The sequence below is a fragment of the Pinus tabuliformis genome, chromosome 1_2 (assembly GCF_031772625.1).
Source record: "Pinus tabuliformis cultivar Carrire ecotype Pingquan chromosome 1_2, CPIR1, whole genome shotgun sequence".
Taxonomy (NCBI): Eukaryota; Viridiplantae; Streptophyta; class Pinopsida; order Pinales; family Pinaceae; genus Pinus; species Pinus tabuliformis.
Genome location: NC_142298.1, coordinates 362,495,335 through 362,514,308, shown reverse-complemented (window position 1 = coordinate 362,514,308; position 18,974 = coordinate 362,495,335). Strand labels below are relative to the sequence as shown.

The 18,974-nt window shown below is 39.2% G+C and overlaps 1 protein-coding gene across 1 annotated transcript in view; it reads right to left on the bottom strand.

The window, feature by feature from the left end:
- The window catches only part of ISPD (Nucleotide-diphospho-sugar transferases superfamily protein), a 418,080-nt gene that overhangs the window by 368,489 nt on the left and 30,617 nt on the right, over positions 1-18,974 (bottom strand). The window contains exons 3-5 of the mRNA XM_089393569.1: positions 12,466-12,528; positions 10,976-11,031; positions 10,681-10,760 (exon numbers count right to left, since the gene is read on the bottom strand). Coding sequence (XP_089249695.1) covers positions 10,681-10,760; positions 10,976-11,031; positions 12,466-12,528 — 199 coding nt within the window. The remainder of the gene's footprint in view (positions 1-10,680; positions 10,761-10,975; positions 11,032-12,465; positions 12,529-18,974) is intronic.

Here is an 18,974-nt window from a genome sequence, read left to right as displayed (position 1 = left end):
TGAAGCTCTAAAAGGAGCCTTAATTGTTGTCAAGAGGATCACATCTATCCAGTTATACGCTGCTCATATACGTTGATCTTGGAGATAGTTATGCGCTCATGGAGACATATATATATGCAGGTCATGAAGATTGTTATACGCTATTCATGGTGACTAAGTGTTGTCATAGAAGAACTTTAGACAGCATGGATTTGACAGTGGTGCAACCTCTTCGACAAGTTATTCAAGTGGCAAGAAGGTTGCACGAATAGTGCTGGAACCTCTCTTGGATCAATAGAACAGCTCAGTGATATTTTGGTACAGCACTGGGATAATGGGCATGTTAATAAAGGAGCAGCATACTGATGAATAGGGCAGCATGATGCATGGGCAGCATGATGCATGGGCAGCATGATGTATGGGCAGCATAGTGATCATGAGCAGCATGATGATAGCATGATGGTGCTACATAGCAAGGTGTAACAAATGGACGAGATGCAGCTCTATGATAGGTGAAGAAGTCACCTTAGAGAATCAGTTGAAGCAATATGTCTTCAATTGATCTCTGTAGATATCAAAAGTCAAAGTGTTGACTTCTATTGTGATTGTACTATCTCTCTCTCTCTCTCTCTCTCTCTCTCTCTCTCTCTCTTTCTTTGCTGAACTTTGAAGAACATAAAAGAAGAATTGATCAAGGGTTTCCCCACACATTGTGGGGTTTGTCCCTGGCTAGCGCCACATCTTGTGTCCTCTTGTCTTGGCATGTCTTCTGCGATTTATATTTATGTTCTATCTGCAGTTTACTTTATGCTGATGTGATTGCTAATATGGAAAAGAAATTAAATAAATTGCTCTAGCATAGAACATACCAAAAATTAACATGGTATCAGAGCTGAGGTGAAGACAATGCCCAAGCAAGAGTGAAAGAGCAATCACCGAAGACAGTTAGGACAAGACAGAAGGATCAATGGGTTCCTCATAATTCACCTAAACTGAAGTTGAAGCAGAGAATGTTATCAGAATGACGCAACAGAAGTTTCTGATGACATACCTAAAGATCACTTCATTGGAAAGTTCGGATCTAATGGTGGATGGAAAGGTAGATGTCTTGGTTATGAGTTTGGCCCTTATGCGAAGGAGTGTCTAAATAACAGAGATGCAGGTCATCAAAGACATGGCCAACTCTTCAAGGAAGCAAGGAACCCCAGGTAAGAAGAATCAAATATTGTTTCTGATAAAGAAGTGTTATCTTGTATTGGCCCTCTCCTTCAGATTCTTTGGAAATCTGGCATATTGATTGCAGTGCTTCAAAACACTTCATCGAATAGAAGGGTGCACTCTCCAATTTGGTAGAGATGGAAACAATCATGGGATTACACTTGGATCCGATGCCAATTGTCCCGAAAAGGGAATGGAAGTCAAAGGTTTTATGATGGCATTCGTCAATGGAAAGGTACGTGTTTGAAAATTGAATTTTTGAAGATGTTTTTGAGTTCAGGGTTGTATCAAGTTGCAGGAAGTCCACTCGGGACCATGTCCATTGACACAGCACCGGAGGTCTGTGAGTCAGATGGTGACAGAGATGCCTGAATTCAAAAAGAGCATGAAGGTACATGTCTAAGATGTACCGAAGGAAAATCTTACAAGGGGACCATTCCCCCCTCATGTAGTAGGTCCACATGTTTGGAACAACCCGCGGAGTTTGATTCATGATCGGGAATCTCATGCATGCAGAGCCCTCTATGGCTTGAAGCAAGACACCCCGAGCATAGTATGAGAGGATCAGCAGCTGTCTGATGAAGCTGAGATTCACTAGGAGTGAAATCGATCCAAACCATCTGAAGGTTGTGGATGACAGACCTCTCATACCGACACCTATGTCTGATAGGTGTGGACCCTCTCATTTGTAGAAGACAGAGGGAGTTGGATTCCGTATGTGGAATGATAAACTGCAAGCCTGTGACTACCTCAAGGATATTAACTTTCAGAAACTATATGGTAGTGATGTGGGACCAGATTTGGGAAATGCCTCTGAGTTTCATAAACTCAATCACGTTGATGTTCTTGGTGAACTTTCGTCCGGACATATGTTTTGCAGTTAGCATGGTGAGCTCATATTTGGTTGAGCCTCACTGGATTGGTGCCAAGAATCCTCTGAGATGTCTTCGGGGCACAATCTCTCATGGATTGAGATACACTGTCGGAAATATGAAAATTGCATGATTATTCGAATGTTGACTGGGCAAGCATTGTGGAGAATAACGAGAGCACTTCTCAGTGCTGGTTCTCTTTGGATTTTGCTTCGATATCATGGATGAGTAGGAAGCAGAAATCGGTTGTTATAAGTACCGTCAAGACAGGATACATAACTACGAGTATGACCTCGTATAAAGTTGCCTAGTTGTGGAAACTCTTCAGTGAGTACACATGATGAATACCATTGTGATTCTCTGTGACAACCAGAGGTAGGATTCGATTATTGAAGAATTCCATACTCAATGATTGCTCCAGCAGATAGACATCAAATATTGCCTTATCTAGGATATTGTAAGTCGATGAGCAAGGAAACTCCATCGCACTGAGATGATGTACAGGTCAGAGCCCGGGGGAAAGATCAAATTTGTGATTTTCCCGAACGACTTGGAGTCATCGAGAGACCTTTGTAAAAGGGTCCTGCATGTTGCATACATTGAGCTCTGGGAGCTCTGGGGGGCATGCGGTTCTTACTGGAGCAACATACGACCACAGGGTGACTCACCCTCTCCTGGTGGTGTGCACTGGAACAAGATGATTCGCTCTTTTGTGCGACAAGATGATTCGCTCTCTTGTGGAACAGGATGATTCGCTCTCCTGTGTAGCAGGATGATTAGTTCTCCTGTGAGGCCTGGATTGATGTGTTCTCCATGGCAATTGTAGCAGGATTAATGTGTTCTCCTGTGAGGCCTGGGTTGATGTGTTCTCCATGGCAATTGTAGCAAGGTTGATGTGTTCTCCTGTGAGGCCTGGATTGATGTGTTCTCCATGGCAATTGTAGCAGGATTGATGTGTTCTCATGTGAGGACAGGACTGATTAGTTCTCCTGTCGAGGCATCCTACCCATGCAGTCTGGGACTCATGGGAAGTACCTCTCATCTAATCAATGAGCAGGGAAATGAAGTTAGGGACTATAGAAGTACTGATGGACGCATCGTTGTATCTACCGTACTCCCTACGCTAGGATGACCTCCATTGATCTGGGATCAATGTTACTGGTCTGGGACCAGTGGTAGGAGTTGTACCATACTATGACGTTGACTTCGAGTTGGCTGAGACTGGTCTAGGACCAGTGGTACATACTCCGAGACTGACTTCGTGTCAGTGCAGGACTGGTCTGGGACCAGTGAGAGTGGTACATACTATGACGTTGACTTCGGGTCGATTAAGACTGGTCTGGGACCAGTGGTACACTCTTTGAGCCTGCGATACTGGTCTGGGACCAGTGGTAGGAGTTGTACCATACTATGACACTGACTTCAGGTCGACTGAGACTGGTCTGGGACTAGTGGTACATACTCTGAGACTGACTTCGTGTCAGTGCAGTACTAGTCTGGGACCAGTGAGAGTGGTACATACTATGACGTTGACTTCGGGTCGGTTGAGACTGTTCTGGGACTAGTGGTACACTCTTTGAGACTGCGATACTGGTCTGGGACCAGTGGTAGGAGTGGTACTTACTATGAAGCTGACTTCAGGTCGGTTGAGACTGGTCTGGGACCAGTGGTACACACTCTGAGACTGACTTTAGGTCAGTGGAGAATGGTATGAGACATTCTCGATCAATTCTTCTTCTTCATAGTTCAGCAGAGCTAAGTTGAGCTAAGCAGAGCCAGCAGCACTGAGCAGAGCTGGCAGAGCCAGCAGAGTTGAGCTGAGTAAAGCAGAGCTAGCAGAACCAGCAGAGTTGAGTAGAGCTAGTAGAACCAACAGAGTTGAGCAGAGCATAGCAGAGCCAGCAGAGCTGAGCAGAGTTAGGCAGAGCAATGCAGGGCACTGATGGCAGAGATAGTACAGTCGGACTTATGGATCACTGGATGGAGTTCTCCCTAGCTGAGAGGGAGGGTTAAATTGGCAACTAGGGCCAAACTCCATGTGGGTCAGCTTAGTTATGGCAGCTGATATTTTTATTGGATCCCTCTCGTCGAGAGGTGTAGGATTGATCCAAAGATCATCTGATTACGATATGTATTTATGGAGATATGAATTTATTTAGATTATGGTTTTATTATCTAGCCGACCAGCTCTTACGTAAGCTCAAGAAGCCCAAATGTCATGTCTATTCAACCTTACACTTTTAGTATAAATAAGAGAGGATTTGGAGTCATTAGATACACACCTCTTCATGTGTAGTCTCCTCCTCTCCACGTTTGGGTTTTTGGTGAAGGAGAGAGACACCATGTGTGATACGTTGGTCTTCAATTGATGCCCTAGCTACTGTACGTTGCCCTAGCTGCAGAGATCTAGCTGCAGTAAACCCTAGCTGCAGAAATCTGGCCACCATAAAAGAGGTCTCATACGCAGCCAAAGGAAAGGTTCTATCCGCATTGCCATTGTGGAAGAGCCGCAGTCATAACATTGTTCATGAGGAGATCATTATACACTATGCATACATAAGGATATATATACGCAGGGCAGACAATACAACGCAGCAAGATCTGTATATGCAATGATACAGTCACGCAGGCAATTGCATATGTATATATATACGTAGTCAATATAGATATCAACGCACAACTTTCACACTCAGGCAATGCAATATATATACACGTAGACAATATGCAGATATTCGTGGGCAGTAGGAGTAATCTGGCCGCAGTCAAGTTTGAAGTTAAGAACCGCAGGCATGTTGGCCGCAGTCATGAAGTGAAGCCATAGGATACGTTGTTCACACAGGTTAAGAACCGCAGGCATGTTGGCCGCAGTCATGAATTGAAACGCAATCATACATTGGAACGCATACATGTCAACGTTGGACAGTCATATACTTATATAAACGCTGGATGCGGGGAAATAATGTAATCACTGGACAGTCTTATATATACGCTGCATCATGGTTATATATATGTTGGGCTGTCATACGCTGGTCAGCAAGACAAGGGTGCCATTATCATCAAGCCGCATTCATGAAAGGGTTCATCTCAGCTATAGGAGACATTACACAGTTTGAGGTAATGTGAACCATACGCTGATCTTATACACAGTCATACCTGTCCTAAATTATACATCTCTGCAAGGAGAGGTTTAATACGCTGCCTTAATACGCTATATAATGAAGCTCTAAAAGGAGCCTTAATTGCTGTCAAGAGGATCACATCTATCCAATTATACGCTGCTCACATACGCTGATTTTGGAGACAGTTATGCGCACATGGAGACATATATATATGCAGGTCATGAAGACTGTTATACGCTATTCATGGTGATTAAGTGCTGTCGTAGAAGAACTTTAGACAACATGGATTTGACAGTGGTGCAGCCTCTTGGACAAGCTATTCAAGTGGCAAGAGGGTTGCACGAATAGTGCTGGAACCTCTCTTGGATCAATGAGAACAGCTCAGTGATATTTTGGTACAGCACTGGGATAATGGGCATGTTAATAAAGGAGCAGCATACTGATGAATAGGGCAGCATGATGCATGGGCAGCATGATGTATGGGCAGCATAGTGATCATGAGCAGCATGATGATAGCATGATGGTGCTACATAGCAAGGCGCAGCAAATGGACGAGATGCAGCTCTATGATAGGTGAAGAAGTCACCTTAGAGAATCAGTTGAAGCAATATGTTTTCAACTGATCTCTGTAGATATCAAAAGTCAAAGTGTTGACTTCTATTGTAATTGTACCATCTCTCTCTCTCTCTCTTTCTCTGCTGAACTTTGAAGAACATAAAAGAATTGATCAAGGGTTTCCCCACACATTGTGGGGTTTGTCCCTGGCTAGTGCCACATCTTGTGTCCTCTTGTCTTGGCATGTCTTCTGCAATTTATATTTATGTTCTATCTGCAGTTTACTTTATGCTGATGTGATTGCTAATATGGAAAAGAAATTAAATAAATTGCTCTAGCATAGAACATACCAAAAATTAACACTTCTTCATCCTGCCTCATAGCTATCCATGCTAGCAACATCATACTCAACCTCGGTCGTGCTTAAAGCTACGAACTTCTCATCCAAAACATCATGGTAGATCTCATACTAAGGCAGTGCTTGTCAATAACGATCTAAATATCATCAATACATCCATGCAGTCTCATATCATAGGAAGAATGTCAAAGGTAGATCATCCCATGTAAATATCTCGAAGGGTGCTTGGCGGCAACTCAATGTGAATGAAGCGGTTCAATCATAAATTCATTGAGTTTCTATGCACATCATGTATATATATGAACAGGAGTTCAAAACAGAACATCAATGCTTCAATAAACTATCGGTTGCCAAGTTGAGTTCAACAATATCTCTTCACAACTTCTTGAAATTCAATCGGAGTGTCCAAGGATTTGCATTTCCACTTCTTCAATAGCTTTGCAATATAGATTTTCTTTTCCCAACTTCAAAATCTGATTCATCATGCCATGATTTAGTATTTCGAGCTTCAGAAGCCATCTCCCTCTTACTTAGATCATCAGAGGCCCGTTACCTGTCAATAGTAGACTGTCAACATATAAAACCAAAACCAAAATCATTCCTTGGAACACTTCTGAAGTAGAGGTTTGGATCAACACATCATCCTAGCTTCACCAGATAACTGTCAATGCGGACACATCGAGATCGAGGAGCTTGCAACATATAATGCTCTCTCCAAACATAAGACTTTACCAAACCAACATTCTCAGCCTTACATAAATCAATATTGTGCAATAAAATCAACTAAGTCAGCTTATCAAAGTTTAGATGCCAGTTTAATATCAAACTCATCAATATCGTTGTAACAAGTTCTTTACATCAGGTGACAGGTAGAGCTCTCATCAAGTTGTGACTTCATTTATTATCATGCCAACAAGTTGTCATTTAATTATCAAACCAAGCTTCATCAAGTCATCCTCATGATCATAATATAAGTCACTAGATGCAAGTGCATATACTAAGAATAGGTTCCATCCATTTATTGTGAGATTACTTCACACTGAATCACAATTGTCAATACTTCAACCATTGTGCTAAGAACAAGGAGGCCAATACAAAATCATTATCGAATACCAATATTAGTCATTGAAAGTCACTATGCCCATATAGTGTTATTATCAAGGCAAATCATCAATCGTCAAATCAAATCATTAGTCATCAAGTCAAATCCAAATTTGCTATCACAATGAGATCTATAGCCCAAAACATATCTCAATCATCAAGTCAAAGTTCTAAGGCATTATCATGTCAAAACTCCAAACACTACTCATTTACATCACAAACTTCAATGGTTAAATCATAATGACATATCTATATGCATATCCCGGCAACCTGCAAACACAAGTTCAGTCTACATATTCATATTATTGTAAACATTCAAACTTCCCTACTCAGAACTTTCTGTTGTCTGCTTCATGTCCGTAGGACTGACATTCTCCAGGTGAACATCTGATTTCATGCAAAAAACTTCATTTTTGTGTCTTGCAGGCATAGTCGCGCCCATAGGCCTTCTTTTGTGCAGTTGGGAGACTACAGTCACACCCTTGACCTTACTTCCATGCGACTAAGGCTTAGAGTAAGGAAAAACTCTCTCTTCTCAGATCAAAACTTTGCTGCAGATTAACAATGTCAGATATTCGTCTATTCATGTCCATAAATCTTATTTCAACAACAAAGATATACATACAATGCCAATGTTAATAGGATTAAGGATCTTATGGAGAGATTCTCCCTCTGAATGGGAGTCCACTCCAGTCATCTTTATTCAAGTCATCAACTTGTCTATAATATTGTCATGCATCAGCGAATTAGACATATATCCATCATGGTCATAACATGTTAGCATCAGCTACTTCACCATCACATCATGACATCTATCTTTCATCAAGGGTTAGTGTCAAATAGCTAATAGGGGTATATGTCATATAATGTAATCCATGAAGTCAGGGCATTCAATCTACAATACCTCGCATATAGAGACAACAATCTACAATACCTCGCATATAAGGAGTTGCATATCTTCGCATCTCTCAGGGGTAGATAGGCCACAATTTAGGTGCCTTTAGATACTCGATCCTCCTTATTACCCAGAGATAATTCGACCTTAATCACAGACTTGTCCAAACCTTCAATACAACTTGGATGTCATGGAGACTTGTAATCTTTCAGCATAAATACTTTGCACACGTAACTCGAACCTCTATCCTAGATATGTTTGCAAGCTCGGATTTCTCTCACATTGGATTATGAGGGCCAGCAATGTATTTGAGCCAAAACTAAGCTAGACGATACTCAACAACCAAATCCCAGAGATGAATAGGACTAGACTTTATCAATAGAACTTCAGCCTACTAGCCCAAAGTGAGATTCGGCCATTCCAATAAAAATACTTCAACTACTCTTTGATCTTCCTCGCTTTAATACCATGTTGAATTTTCTAGGGCACACAAGCTAGAATTCTTCAACTATTTAAATATGAAAGAGTTATATGTTGAAGATAGTTGAAGCGGTTATACAAAAGAAAATTTCAACTATTTAAACATGAAAGAGTAGTAAAATAACCATGAGACAATAAGACAAAAATACACAGAGATTTAGGCCTGAGGCAAGGGCAAAACCCACAAATCTTTCCTTATGCAAGAGAGAATTCAATGTTCATCAATACATTAGAAACAACATCAAGAGAACAACCAAACCAATAATCAAGATCAAGTGCAAAAGCCCTCCTTTCCTCCTGAAAGACAACAATCTACAATACCTCGCATATAAGGAGTCACATATCTTCACATCTCTCAGGGATAGATAGACCACAATTTAGGTGCCTTTAGAGACTCGATCCTCCTTATTACACAAAGATACTTCGACCTAAATCACAGACTTGTCCAGACCTTCAATACAACTTGGACGTCATGGAGACTTGTAATGTTTCAGCATAAATACTTTGCATAGGTAACTCGGACCTCTATCCCAGATATGTTTGCAAGCTTGGATTTCTCTCACATTGGATTATGAGGGCCAGCGAATGTATTTGAGCCAAAACTAAGCTAGACGATACTCAACAACCGAATCATAGAGATGAATATGACTAGACTTTATCCATAGAACTTTGGCCTACTAGCCCATAGTAAGATTCGGCCTTTGCAATAAATAGACTTCAACTGCTCTTTGATCTTCCTCGCTCTAATACCATGTTGAATTTTCTAGGGCACACAAGCTAGAACCAATTTTCTTCAACTATTTAAACATGAAAGATATATATGTTGAAGATAGTTGAAGCAGTTATACAGAGAAAAAAAAAAAAAAATTCAACTATCTAAACATGAAAGAGCAGTAAAATAACCATGAGACAATGAGACAAAAAAGACACAGAGATTTAGGCCTAAGGCAAGGGCAAAACCCAGAAATCTTTCCTTATGCAAGAGAGAGAATTCAATGTTCATCAATACATCAGAAACAACATCAAGAGAACAACGAAACCAGTAACCAAGATCAAGTGCCAAGCCCTCCTTTCTTCCTTCTGATTTTGGCTCCACGCCTTCCTTCCTTCTGCGCTGGAACAGAGATCATCATAATAGAAATCCATCTGTCCAAATGAGAAGAGGTGATCTCTTTTATATAGTCTTTCAAGAGGGTCGAATGGGTGCCTCTTAGGGGCCCAGCCAAATTGAATAAATAGGAGGCTGACTTGAATATTTTAGAGGCAAAAATCAAAAATTCAAAATTTTCATTTTTCCACATGATGAAAATACCAACCATGGCTACCATATTTCCAACAGTAGGTACCTCACTGCTAGTCAGGGAAGGTAGTTGCTTGCCTTGTGACGGAAAGGGAGTATTAGATATGGTCAAGAGATACGGAAGACTACCTAGAGGCACTTACGAAAGGCTTTATCGAGAGTAGTACTCAGACTGCATCATGTGCTTAGCATAAAAATATATCCATGCACTCTCATTGTGAATTTATCATGAGCTACTTAACTGTAAGTTATTGATAGATATATGATCAAGGGATGGCTACCAAGAAACTATTCGACGTGACTGATAAAGCTTTATGGGGACTAGTGTTCATAGTGCATGACATGATTTATGTCAAAATATTTCCCTATGGTCTTATTGAGATTTTTCCATTGGATAACCACAACACACAGTGAATTTAGTCATAATGTCTATAAGTAGATTAATAATGTGAAAAATAGTCATATCTTCCCTAGGTAGCTTTCTGTTTACAGTTGGGATTCTTTTTGGCCCCTCCAAAGGAAGTTTGACACTACACAGTAATTGTGGATGTGCTCCCTTACAGCCTGTATTACTTCATATTTGCTGAATTTATTATTACAACCATAACCTTGTAACAAGAAAGAACCTAATCAAGTCACAGAAAAGAATAAGCAAATGTATAATCAACGTGTATGTCAACAAGCACAACAATTATCTATGATACCGCTGTCACCAGAAATTGATTTCAAATACTTCAAAACCTAAAACAATGAAATGAGAAGGCAAATATAAAGAAATGAAGTAACTGAAATATGCAACAAACCTTCGAATATGTCTCTGTATGAAGGATCACAAACAACCACGATTTCCTTCACTTCAGGCATGAGGGAGAAAATTTGGAAACTGTTAGGGAAAGAAGTACTAATCAATTAGAAATACACGGTTATTTACCCAACCGAATCACTTAGAAGATACATGCTTATATACCAAACCAATATTGGAAAAGAACTTCCTAAAATTACGCCACTATGCGCAAAATATGCACCTGTGCAATTCTATGAAAACTGAAATTCATGCCATACATGATGGAGAAAATAAAATGTCAAAATAGTCCTTACCTATAAAGTGCAATAGGCTGCCCTAATAATGGAAGATACTGTTTGGGCATGCTTGCCTGCAGCGATAAAACATCAAATGGTCAAAACATCTTGAAACTGGCTTTTACATTTTTCAAAATCAAAATGTGTTCATGGAGTGCTTCTACCTTTTGTCCTTCCAACTAATTATTTCAACCACAAACACAGAAGAAAGCAGTTTTCATCACTGCACACTAGCTAGTGTGGCATGAACGAAAAGAAGAGTTGGGGCCTCAAATATATGAAACTGATAGGAAACTCTAAATCTTCAGGCTTGCTTTACACATTTCAGAGTCAAAATGCATTCTTGTGTGTGTTTCAGGAGGGGAGACTTATAATTTTATCCTTTCAACTAGCTATTGATACCATCAAATCAAGGGAAAAAGTTGTTCCCATTACTATGCAAATATGATGGATAGCTAACAGAGCAGATTTTCAGTCTTGCATGGATGACAAAAATAGTTGACTCCTTACATTTTATTTTTCCAAGGAAACCTCGTAGAGAAGCCCAAATATGACTCCCCATATTCGTGGATGGCATCCCTAGTAAACTTGTCAGTGTGGACTAGTGTGTGTCACCCAAGAGGATTCAAACCTGGCACCTGCTAGCACAGAACTAGCCCAATGCCCAGTTACAATGGGGACAACAGGTTGAGATAAACCATTGGCTTGATCCTTATATATAAACAATTGGTAGAAATCTCTAACTGCAAAATTCACAATGACTAACCCCAACAGCCATTTACGTAGGTACCTTTCATCACTCTTGAGTCTTGACATGTAAGTCACAAGTGTGAAGGGTAAACATATGACAACATATTTAGGTAAAACCACTCGAAGTGCAGACTAGACTCTATTTAGTTTTACAACATACTTCCAATGTCTGAAATCAATGTTTTCAGCAAAATTGCTTCACACCTCAAGTAGTGTTTTTCTGAAAGAATTGTTTTATTAACATAAGGATGTCTGCATGTATAACTCATAGGAAAGTCACAATTATGATATAACCGGCATAATGTAAACATATGACAACATATTTCATCACTATTTACATATAAGTGTGAAGGGTAAACATATGACAACATATTTAGGTAAAACCACCCTAAGTGCAGAGTACACTCTATTTAGTTTTACAACATATTTCTAATGTGTGAAATCAACGTTTTCAGCAAAATTGCTTCACACCTCAAGTCTAAAAGAGTTTTATTAACATAAGGATGTCTACATGTGTAACTCATAGGAAAGGCACAATTATGATATAACCGGCATAATGTCTGCTTCTAAGACCCCACACTAGCAACAACAGTTATTTGGGCTCTAGAAAATATACAGTAGGCAGAGAAATCTTTTTATTGCCATTCATTCATTAAACCCAACTGACTTTTATATCAAATCTAAAGCAAATGTCACCTTATGTAGAATGTAAAATTCTATCTAAAGCTAATGGCAACTGAAAGATGTATCATACTCACCCCCATTCGCTTTCCTTTGCCTCCAGCTAGTAGAATAACAGAGACGCTTTTCTTTGGAACTAGCTGTCAAACCAACACACAGCATAAAGTTGACAAGTAACAAAATCTCTCCTTTGAAAGCCAAACTGCAACTAGTAACTAAGTTTATGAAAGATAGAAGATGCTGATATTCATTAGGGGAAAAAAAAGAAAATAAGAAATCCTGAATTTAGAACAACATTTCTTATGGAAGTGAAGAATAGAACGATCATTTCAACATTAAGATGTAGATGCTAGCATCTTACCCTCATATTCTTTACGTTCTTGATAAGACATATTGTGACCTGAATTTTTAGGTTTTGAGAAATTACGAAGACCAGTCTGTTTTGATAGCCATGGTGATGGTGTGTGTAAATGTGATTAAGATCCAAGCACTAAAGTGAATATCTTGCATGTCAAGTGGTGCTTCAACACCCTTTGTTAGTCTACCAAGTAAAAGCAATATAAGTTTCAGTACTATGCAAATCATTTAATTAAACACTTAGGATCCATGCTCTACACCAGAAGTGTGAAAAAATGATATTTACTTATATACTCAACAGTCCTCTGTAAGTAGTGTGTGCACTACAGAATCAGACAAGGTTACTAATGCCTAGGATTAATGTTTATTACTAGTTTACTCCTGTATAAATATAGGAAATTATGAATTGCACTCATCGGTGCACACAATGTCACTGTAATCTTCACTTTGTTGAGTAATTACAACCAAAAGTGTGCTGATGCTCTCACCAATCAAGTGCTAGGGGCTGATATTTTTATTCCTCGGGTTGTTTATCATATGTCATCATCTCTTGATTCAAGCCCTCAAAGAGGAGGCCAACCTCCAAGAGGCCAAGGTAAAGGTCAAGATCAAGATAGAGCAGGTCAAGGCAAAGGACATGGTTGTTGAAAAGTGTAACTAGGTTCGGTCTTCATAATGACATATGTAATTACGATTTTATGTATTTGATGTAAAGAGAAAAATCAATTTATTATTGTCATTCTTGAGGCATGGGTTTCATGCTCAAGGTTATTTGATTTCTAGGTCAACCACCCATTGAGTGCTTCTAGGGCTTGTCTTTGAGTGAACAAGTCATAAGAGTCATTGTAATATGTTGAAGACCCATTTGGGCATCATGTATTATGTAAGAGAAAATTATGAGTCATAAAAGACCCTCCAAGACAAGTCAAACTTGCTGCAACAAGTTGGCCTTCCAAGAGGAACATGTCAGCCTATTAAGGGCATTCTAGTAGCCTATATATAAGAGGGAAATTGACTTCATTTGAGGAAATCATCATTCATCAAGAAGTTCGATCACAAGACAACAAGAAGTCTCATATCAAGCGAAGAAGGAGACAAGAATAGAGATAAATCAAGTATTTCAAGGATTGTTTTGGGCTTTCTTTCCTCACACGTGCGAAGTTAGGGCATCAATCTTGCTGCATCAAGTACCAAATTGCAGTCACAATAAGAAGCCGAGAAGCTGAGAATTTCCTCTAAAAGAAGTCTCCTTTGCAAGCCGTATTACCTAGGAGAAGAAGCCATCTCAAGCGAAGGAAAAAAGAAGGGTAAAAACATCATATTCTCCCACCTAAGTTGCACGAAACGGGTACGAGTTTCCGAAACGGGAAGCGATACGAAACGCGACCTCCCCAAATTTTGGAAACGGGGAAACACGAATATATATATTGAAAATATTTAAATATATATATATATATATATATATATGTGTGTGTGTGCAATCATAAAGCATAAATGATACATTATAATCTATTACACTTAAACATTAAGATTTAATTTACATCACATTTACTCATGAATGATCACATAATGAAAATAAAAATATCGGAATATCCAAAAGCAACCTTTATTATATATCCAAATCTCAAAATCAGCCTTTATTTATATTAATATATGAGGCTGCAAGTACAATAAAGACTATAAGGCTGCAAGAGAGAAATCCAAATCAGGATTTTCTGCATCCACATCCCATTCTTTAGAAGGACCACTGTTGTATTGGGAGTCTCCTCCTACATAGTCGAATGACCTTAGTGCTCTTGATTAAATACACATACCCTAGTGCCCTACATGATCTTGATTATTGGGAGTTTCCCCTGCATAGAGGGCTTGGTTCTCTTGATTAAATACAAGTTCCATACCCTAGTACATGATAAAATCCAATGGAAACATTGCAATCCCTCCAATCCTGAAATCCTGAAAAACAAATAAGTCTGCTGGATTTTGAGTGAGATCTAAAATTCTACTTTCTCCATATGAAATCCAATGAGGGCGAAACCACTCTCAAACATCCTGAGTCATTTCATGGTAATGTTAAAAATTTAAGTAAAAGGATGAAAATGAAAAATAAAGGAGAATATCACTTTTACTTTAAGAATTTAACATTACCATGAACTGCATATCCCTCAAACTTCCTGATGAACTGCATATCCATCAAACTTCCTGATGAACTGCATATCAACACTAGGGCAAAAATTCACTTTTATAACTTTAGACACGCATCTAGAAGCAACAAGAAGTCACTAACATACCCTAAAAGTAAATTAAAAAACAAATTTAAAAAAAAAATTAAAAAAAACACAAGTTAATGAGGAAACGTGGGTCGTATGGGCCTGAAACGCATTTCCGGCCGTACTGGCCACGTTTCCGTTTCGGGAAAAGTGGCAGTACGGCCGGAAACGCGTTTCACGGCCGTACCAAACGGGTTTCCGCGTTTCGTACCCGTTTCCGTACGGAAACGGACCTCTATACCACGTTTCCTGCAACATAGTCTCCCACATGTGCAGAAACTAGGGTTTCTGCAGTAGCCGAAATTGCAGTCATAATTGCAGGTCTGAAGTTGAGGCTGAAGAAAAGAGTTGCAGCAGTTGTGCAGTTGGTTTGACTTGGATTGACTTTGCTAGAAGAAAGTTCTTGAAAAGAGAGGTTTGACTTGGGTCTTGGAGGGGTCTTTGTCAAGGGTCATAGGTATTGGAATTAGTCATTTGAAGTTTTATATGAAAAGAAGAATTCTTGTGGGTTTTCCTCTCAAGAGGAGAGGTTTTGGCCCTGACTAGCAGCCTACATTTTGTGTCCTCTTGTCTCATTGTTCTTTCATTGTTTGGTAGTTGTTTGATGATAACAACATAATAATAATCAAGTGAAAGAAGCTAATCAGGGTAAGTAAAAATACATCACAAACAGTTATCAAAGTAAGAGAAATCCCCTAATCTAGCTGCCCCTACATTTCTCAACAATGGTGGTGTTCAAGAAGGCCAATATTGTTTCAGTTGTATTTGTTACAAGAGAGACCATGTGATCCAGGAGCATCCTTGAAGCAACTAAGTCCATGAGTGTGTTAGGCAAGTGTAGCACAAAGAGCATGATGGTGATTAAAACAGAATAGGAGAAAAGTGCAGCACCCAGCTCATGATCAAAGATGGGAAGCGCACAACAAGTAAAGAAAGAAAGTGCATGGAATTATAGCTTCACTCAAGATGCATTAGGAATGCATAGAACATAGAAAGTGCAACAAGAAAGCACAAAACAATAAGCGCGCATGGTAAGTAGGTATGGAAGGAATGTGCTTCAAGGGAGGTTGCATGACAAGTTTTAGATGCACAAAATGTGGTTCAAGTTAATGATAACAAGCAAACCAGAGAACATTGAAGAGATATGTTGGAACAAGAAACAACAAGCATGGATCTAAGGTTCCAAAGGAAGCAAAATGGTCACAATGAAAGTTGAAGTGAATGAATCTAAAGAGTTTCAGAGGAAGATGAAAAGCCATATTGCTAAATCACATGGTCGGGGTTCAAGTTTGACTCTTGAGGTCAGCAACAATTAGATTTGATTCAAATTCGAATTTTCCAGTGAGGTTCAGCATCAAGTTCATCTATATACATTTTTCGGAGGAAAAAAAAAAATGTGTGTGTATATATAGATATATATATATATATATCCACACACAAACACGTATATTAACTTTAACATAAAATAGTAAGAAATCAACATCAATAAACATATATGAATAAGAAAACAAATCAAAAGGCATATATATATATATATATATATATACACGTCAACTGGGTTTAGCTCGGGTGGTCGGGACAAACAATTGTTATCCTCCCCACCCGGGTTCAATTCCGCATGTGACCTACTACACTCATAATGAGTATTTCCTGTAATGACTTTGAGCCTTGTGTCATTACTCTTTTGTACATCATTGTATCATTGCATGGGCCTCATATGGATGATAAAGATATTTCTCATGGAAAATATGTGTGTGTGTACTCCTCCAACTACAATTTACATTCGGCAGGGACCAATGTTTTCATATCATGTGTAATGAAAAAAAGTGAAATAGGTTTAGATAGAAATGAGGAGCTAATTGACTTGACAAGTTGGACAAGTAACAGTAATATAATTTCCTATCACTATTATAGTTAACCCAAAATTACATAAAGCACAACCTTGCATGGGAAACACATCCTTATGCCACTTGCACTCGACCTACTACTTAAATAGTTACCTAATACATTTATGACCCCGCAAATCCCTATAAATACATAGATTGGCGTTAGAAGAGGCCACAATATATGATTGTTAAATGTTTTGTGGAGAGACTCTGTTGGAGTGAATTCATAAGTAGTCAAAGCATCATTTCTTATTTTGAATGGTGAGGGATGTGCAGCTCTTTAACTTTTTCTGAAAACTAGAGACCTTCGTAGAGTAACCATCTTGTTATTTTGATTTCATGCACGATGTAATGGAAATAGAAGATAGTTGTGGGAACTTGCTTCTATAGGATGGAATATTGAATTGCTGCTAAGCCCAAAAGTAGGTTTGGAGGCCTAACTGCTAACGATATCCTACAGTTTTAACTTGTGTGTAAAGTGTTGTATGAGTAAAGGAACCCAAAACTATATGTGAAGGATTGTACCTAGAACTCTGTAAGAAGGACCTACCTTATGTAAGGTATAGAATTGTGTGAAGGGTTGAGCCTAGAATCATTTTCAAAGGTCAAAAAAATTGGTTCCAATAGTGGTGTTTACACTGTAAAGATGCAAAACCATTGAACTATGATTGTGAAGTGGGAGTGATAGAAATTGAGTACACCCTACAACACTATGATAAGCCTATATCTAGCTTTCTAAGTTAGGGTCCCAACTCAAGGGAAACATCAGGCTCTACATGAATCTGGCTGGGAGGTGAATCACACCTATGCAATCAATTTTGCTACATATTGGTTGTAAAGATTAGTATCTTCTAAGCTTGTGCATTTCTCTTATGTAAATATATAAAAGAGCTTGTGTCAAAATATAATTGTGTGTTGCAAGTTGTAGTTCTTTGAGTTTTTTGTTTAGTTTAGTAATGCACGAATGTTATCTATATAATATAACCCAAGATTTATTAAGGAGAGTTGGGGGAGAAATAATCGAAGACCCTTTAAGGAGAGTTGCCATCAAGTGGCATAAATTGCTTGTTCTTTCACTAATTGAGAATATTTAAATGATTACACGTAAAGGATTAATACCCACTGCTAGAAACCAACGGCTACAAACAAAGCATCGATAAAGAGCATTTTAAATAGCATGTTGGTAGGAATTTCAATAGACAACGGGCATCAACAACTCTCACACTTCAGCAACCACTCCTGTAAAAGCTCTAGGAACCAATAGGTGATAATCTTTTACCTCAACCATAAGAGGAGAAATATGCAAGCCATCGCAAATAAACGCCCCGTTGACCATCCAAGTTTCTACCCTATTACCGCTCAAACTAGTAGGGGTCCTAGGAGGGGGTCCTATCGGGAAACTACTAGGTCAAGGGCAACAATGGAGCGATAGCCCACTGTCACCTCAGCTAAGGCTCCTTGCTCTTTACGGACTTTCACCGATGGGAGGAGACCCAATATAAGAGGAATCACAATAATGGATGTGTCAATGAGAGGATAAAGGGTGATTCCCAAGGCCTATTCGTAAGAGAGACTCAATTGTGTGGCTTTCTTGCTTGGAAAGCAAGGTGATAGGCTCTCTAAGAAGGGCTAAGAGGATTATTGAGGCTAGGGTTTGGGAATGTATCTTGTAAAGATGATTCCTAGGCCTAGAAATCCTTATGGAGACTTGGTCTTTATGTGATCTTTGCGGAGTTGGAGTTGTAAAGTTGTGGGACCACACGGGACCAAGTGGACCCAGAATTAGGTCAAGGAAGTGGAATTGATCAATCAAGGAGGGGCTTGACCTAATTGTGGAAGGGAAGAGGATCAATGGACAAATATTCTTAGGATAGAATGCAATGATCCAAATGAACTCACTAGCCAAGGGAAACCTAGGGCAAGAAACGATCCTTGGGCTAGGGCTTGCAATATTTCGAGATCCCACCATTGGAATTTCATGAAATTTGGAGGGTCTCTAGAGGAAACCCTAGCGCAGTAATGGACAAGAGATTGACGTCTTTTCATGGCTCGAATGTGAGATAATTGTTGCCCTAG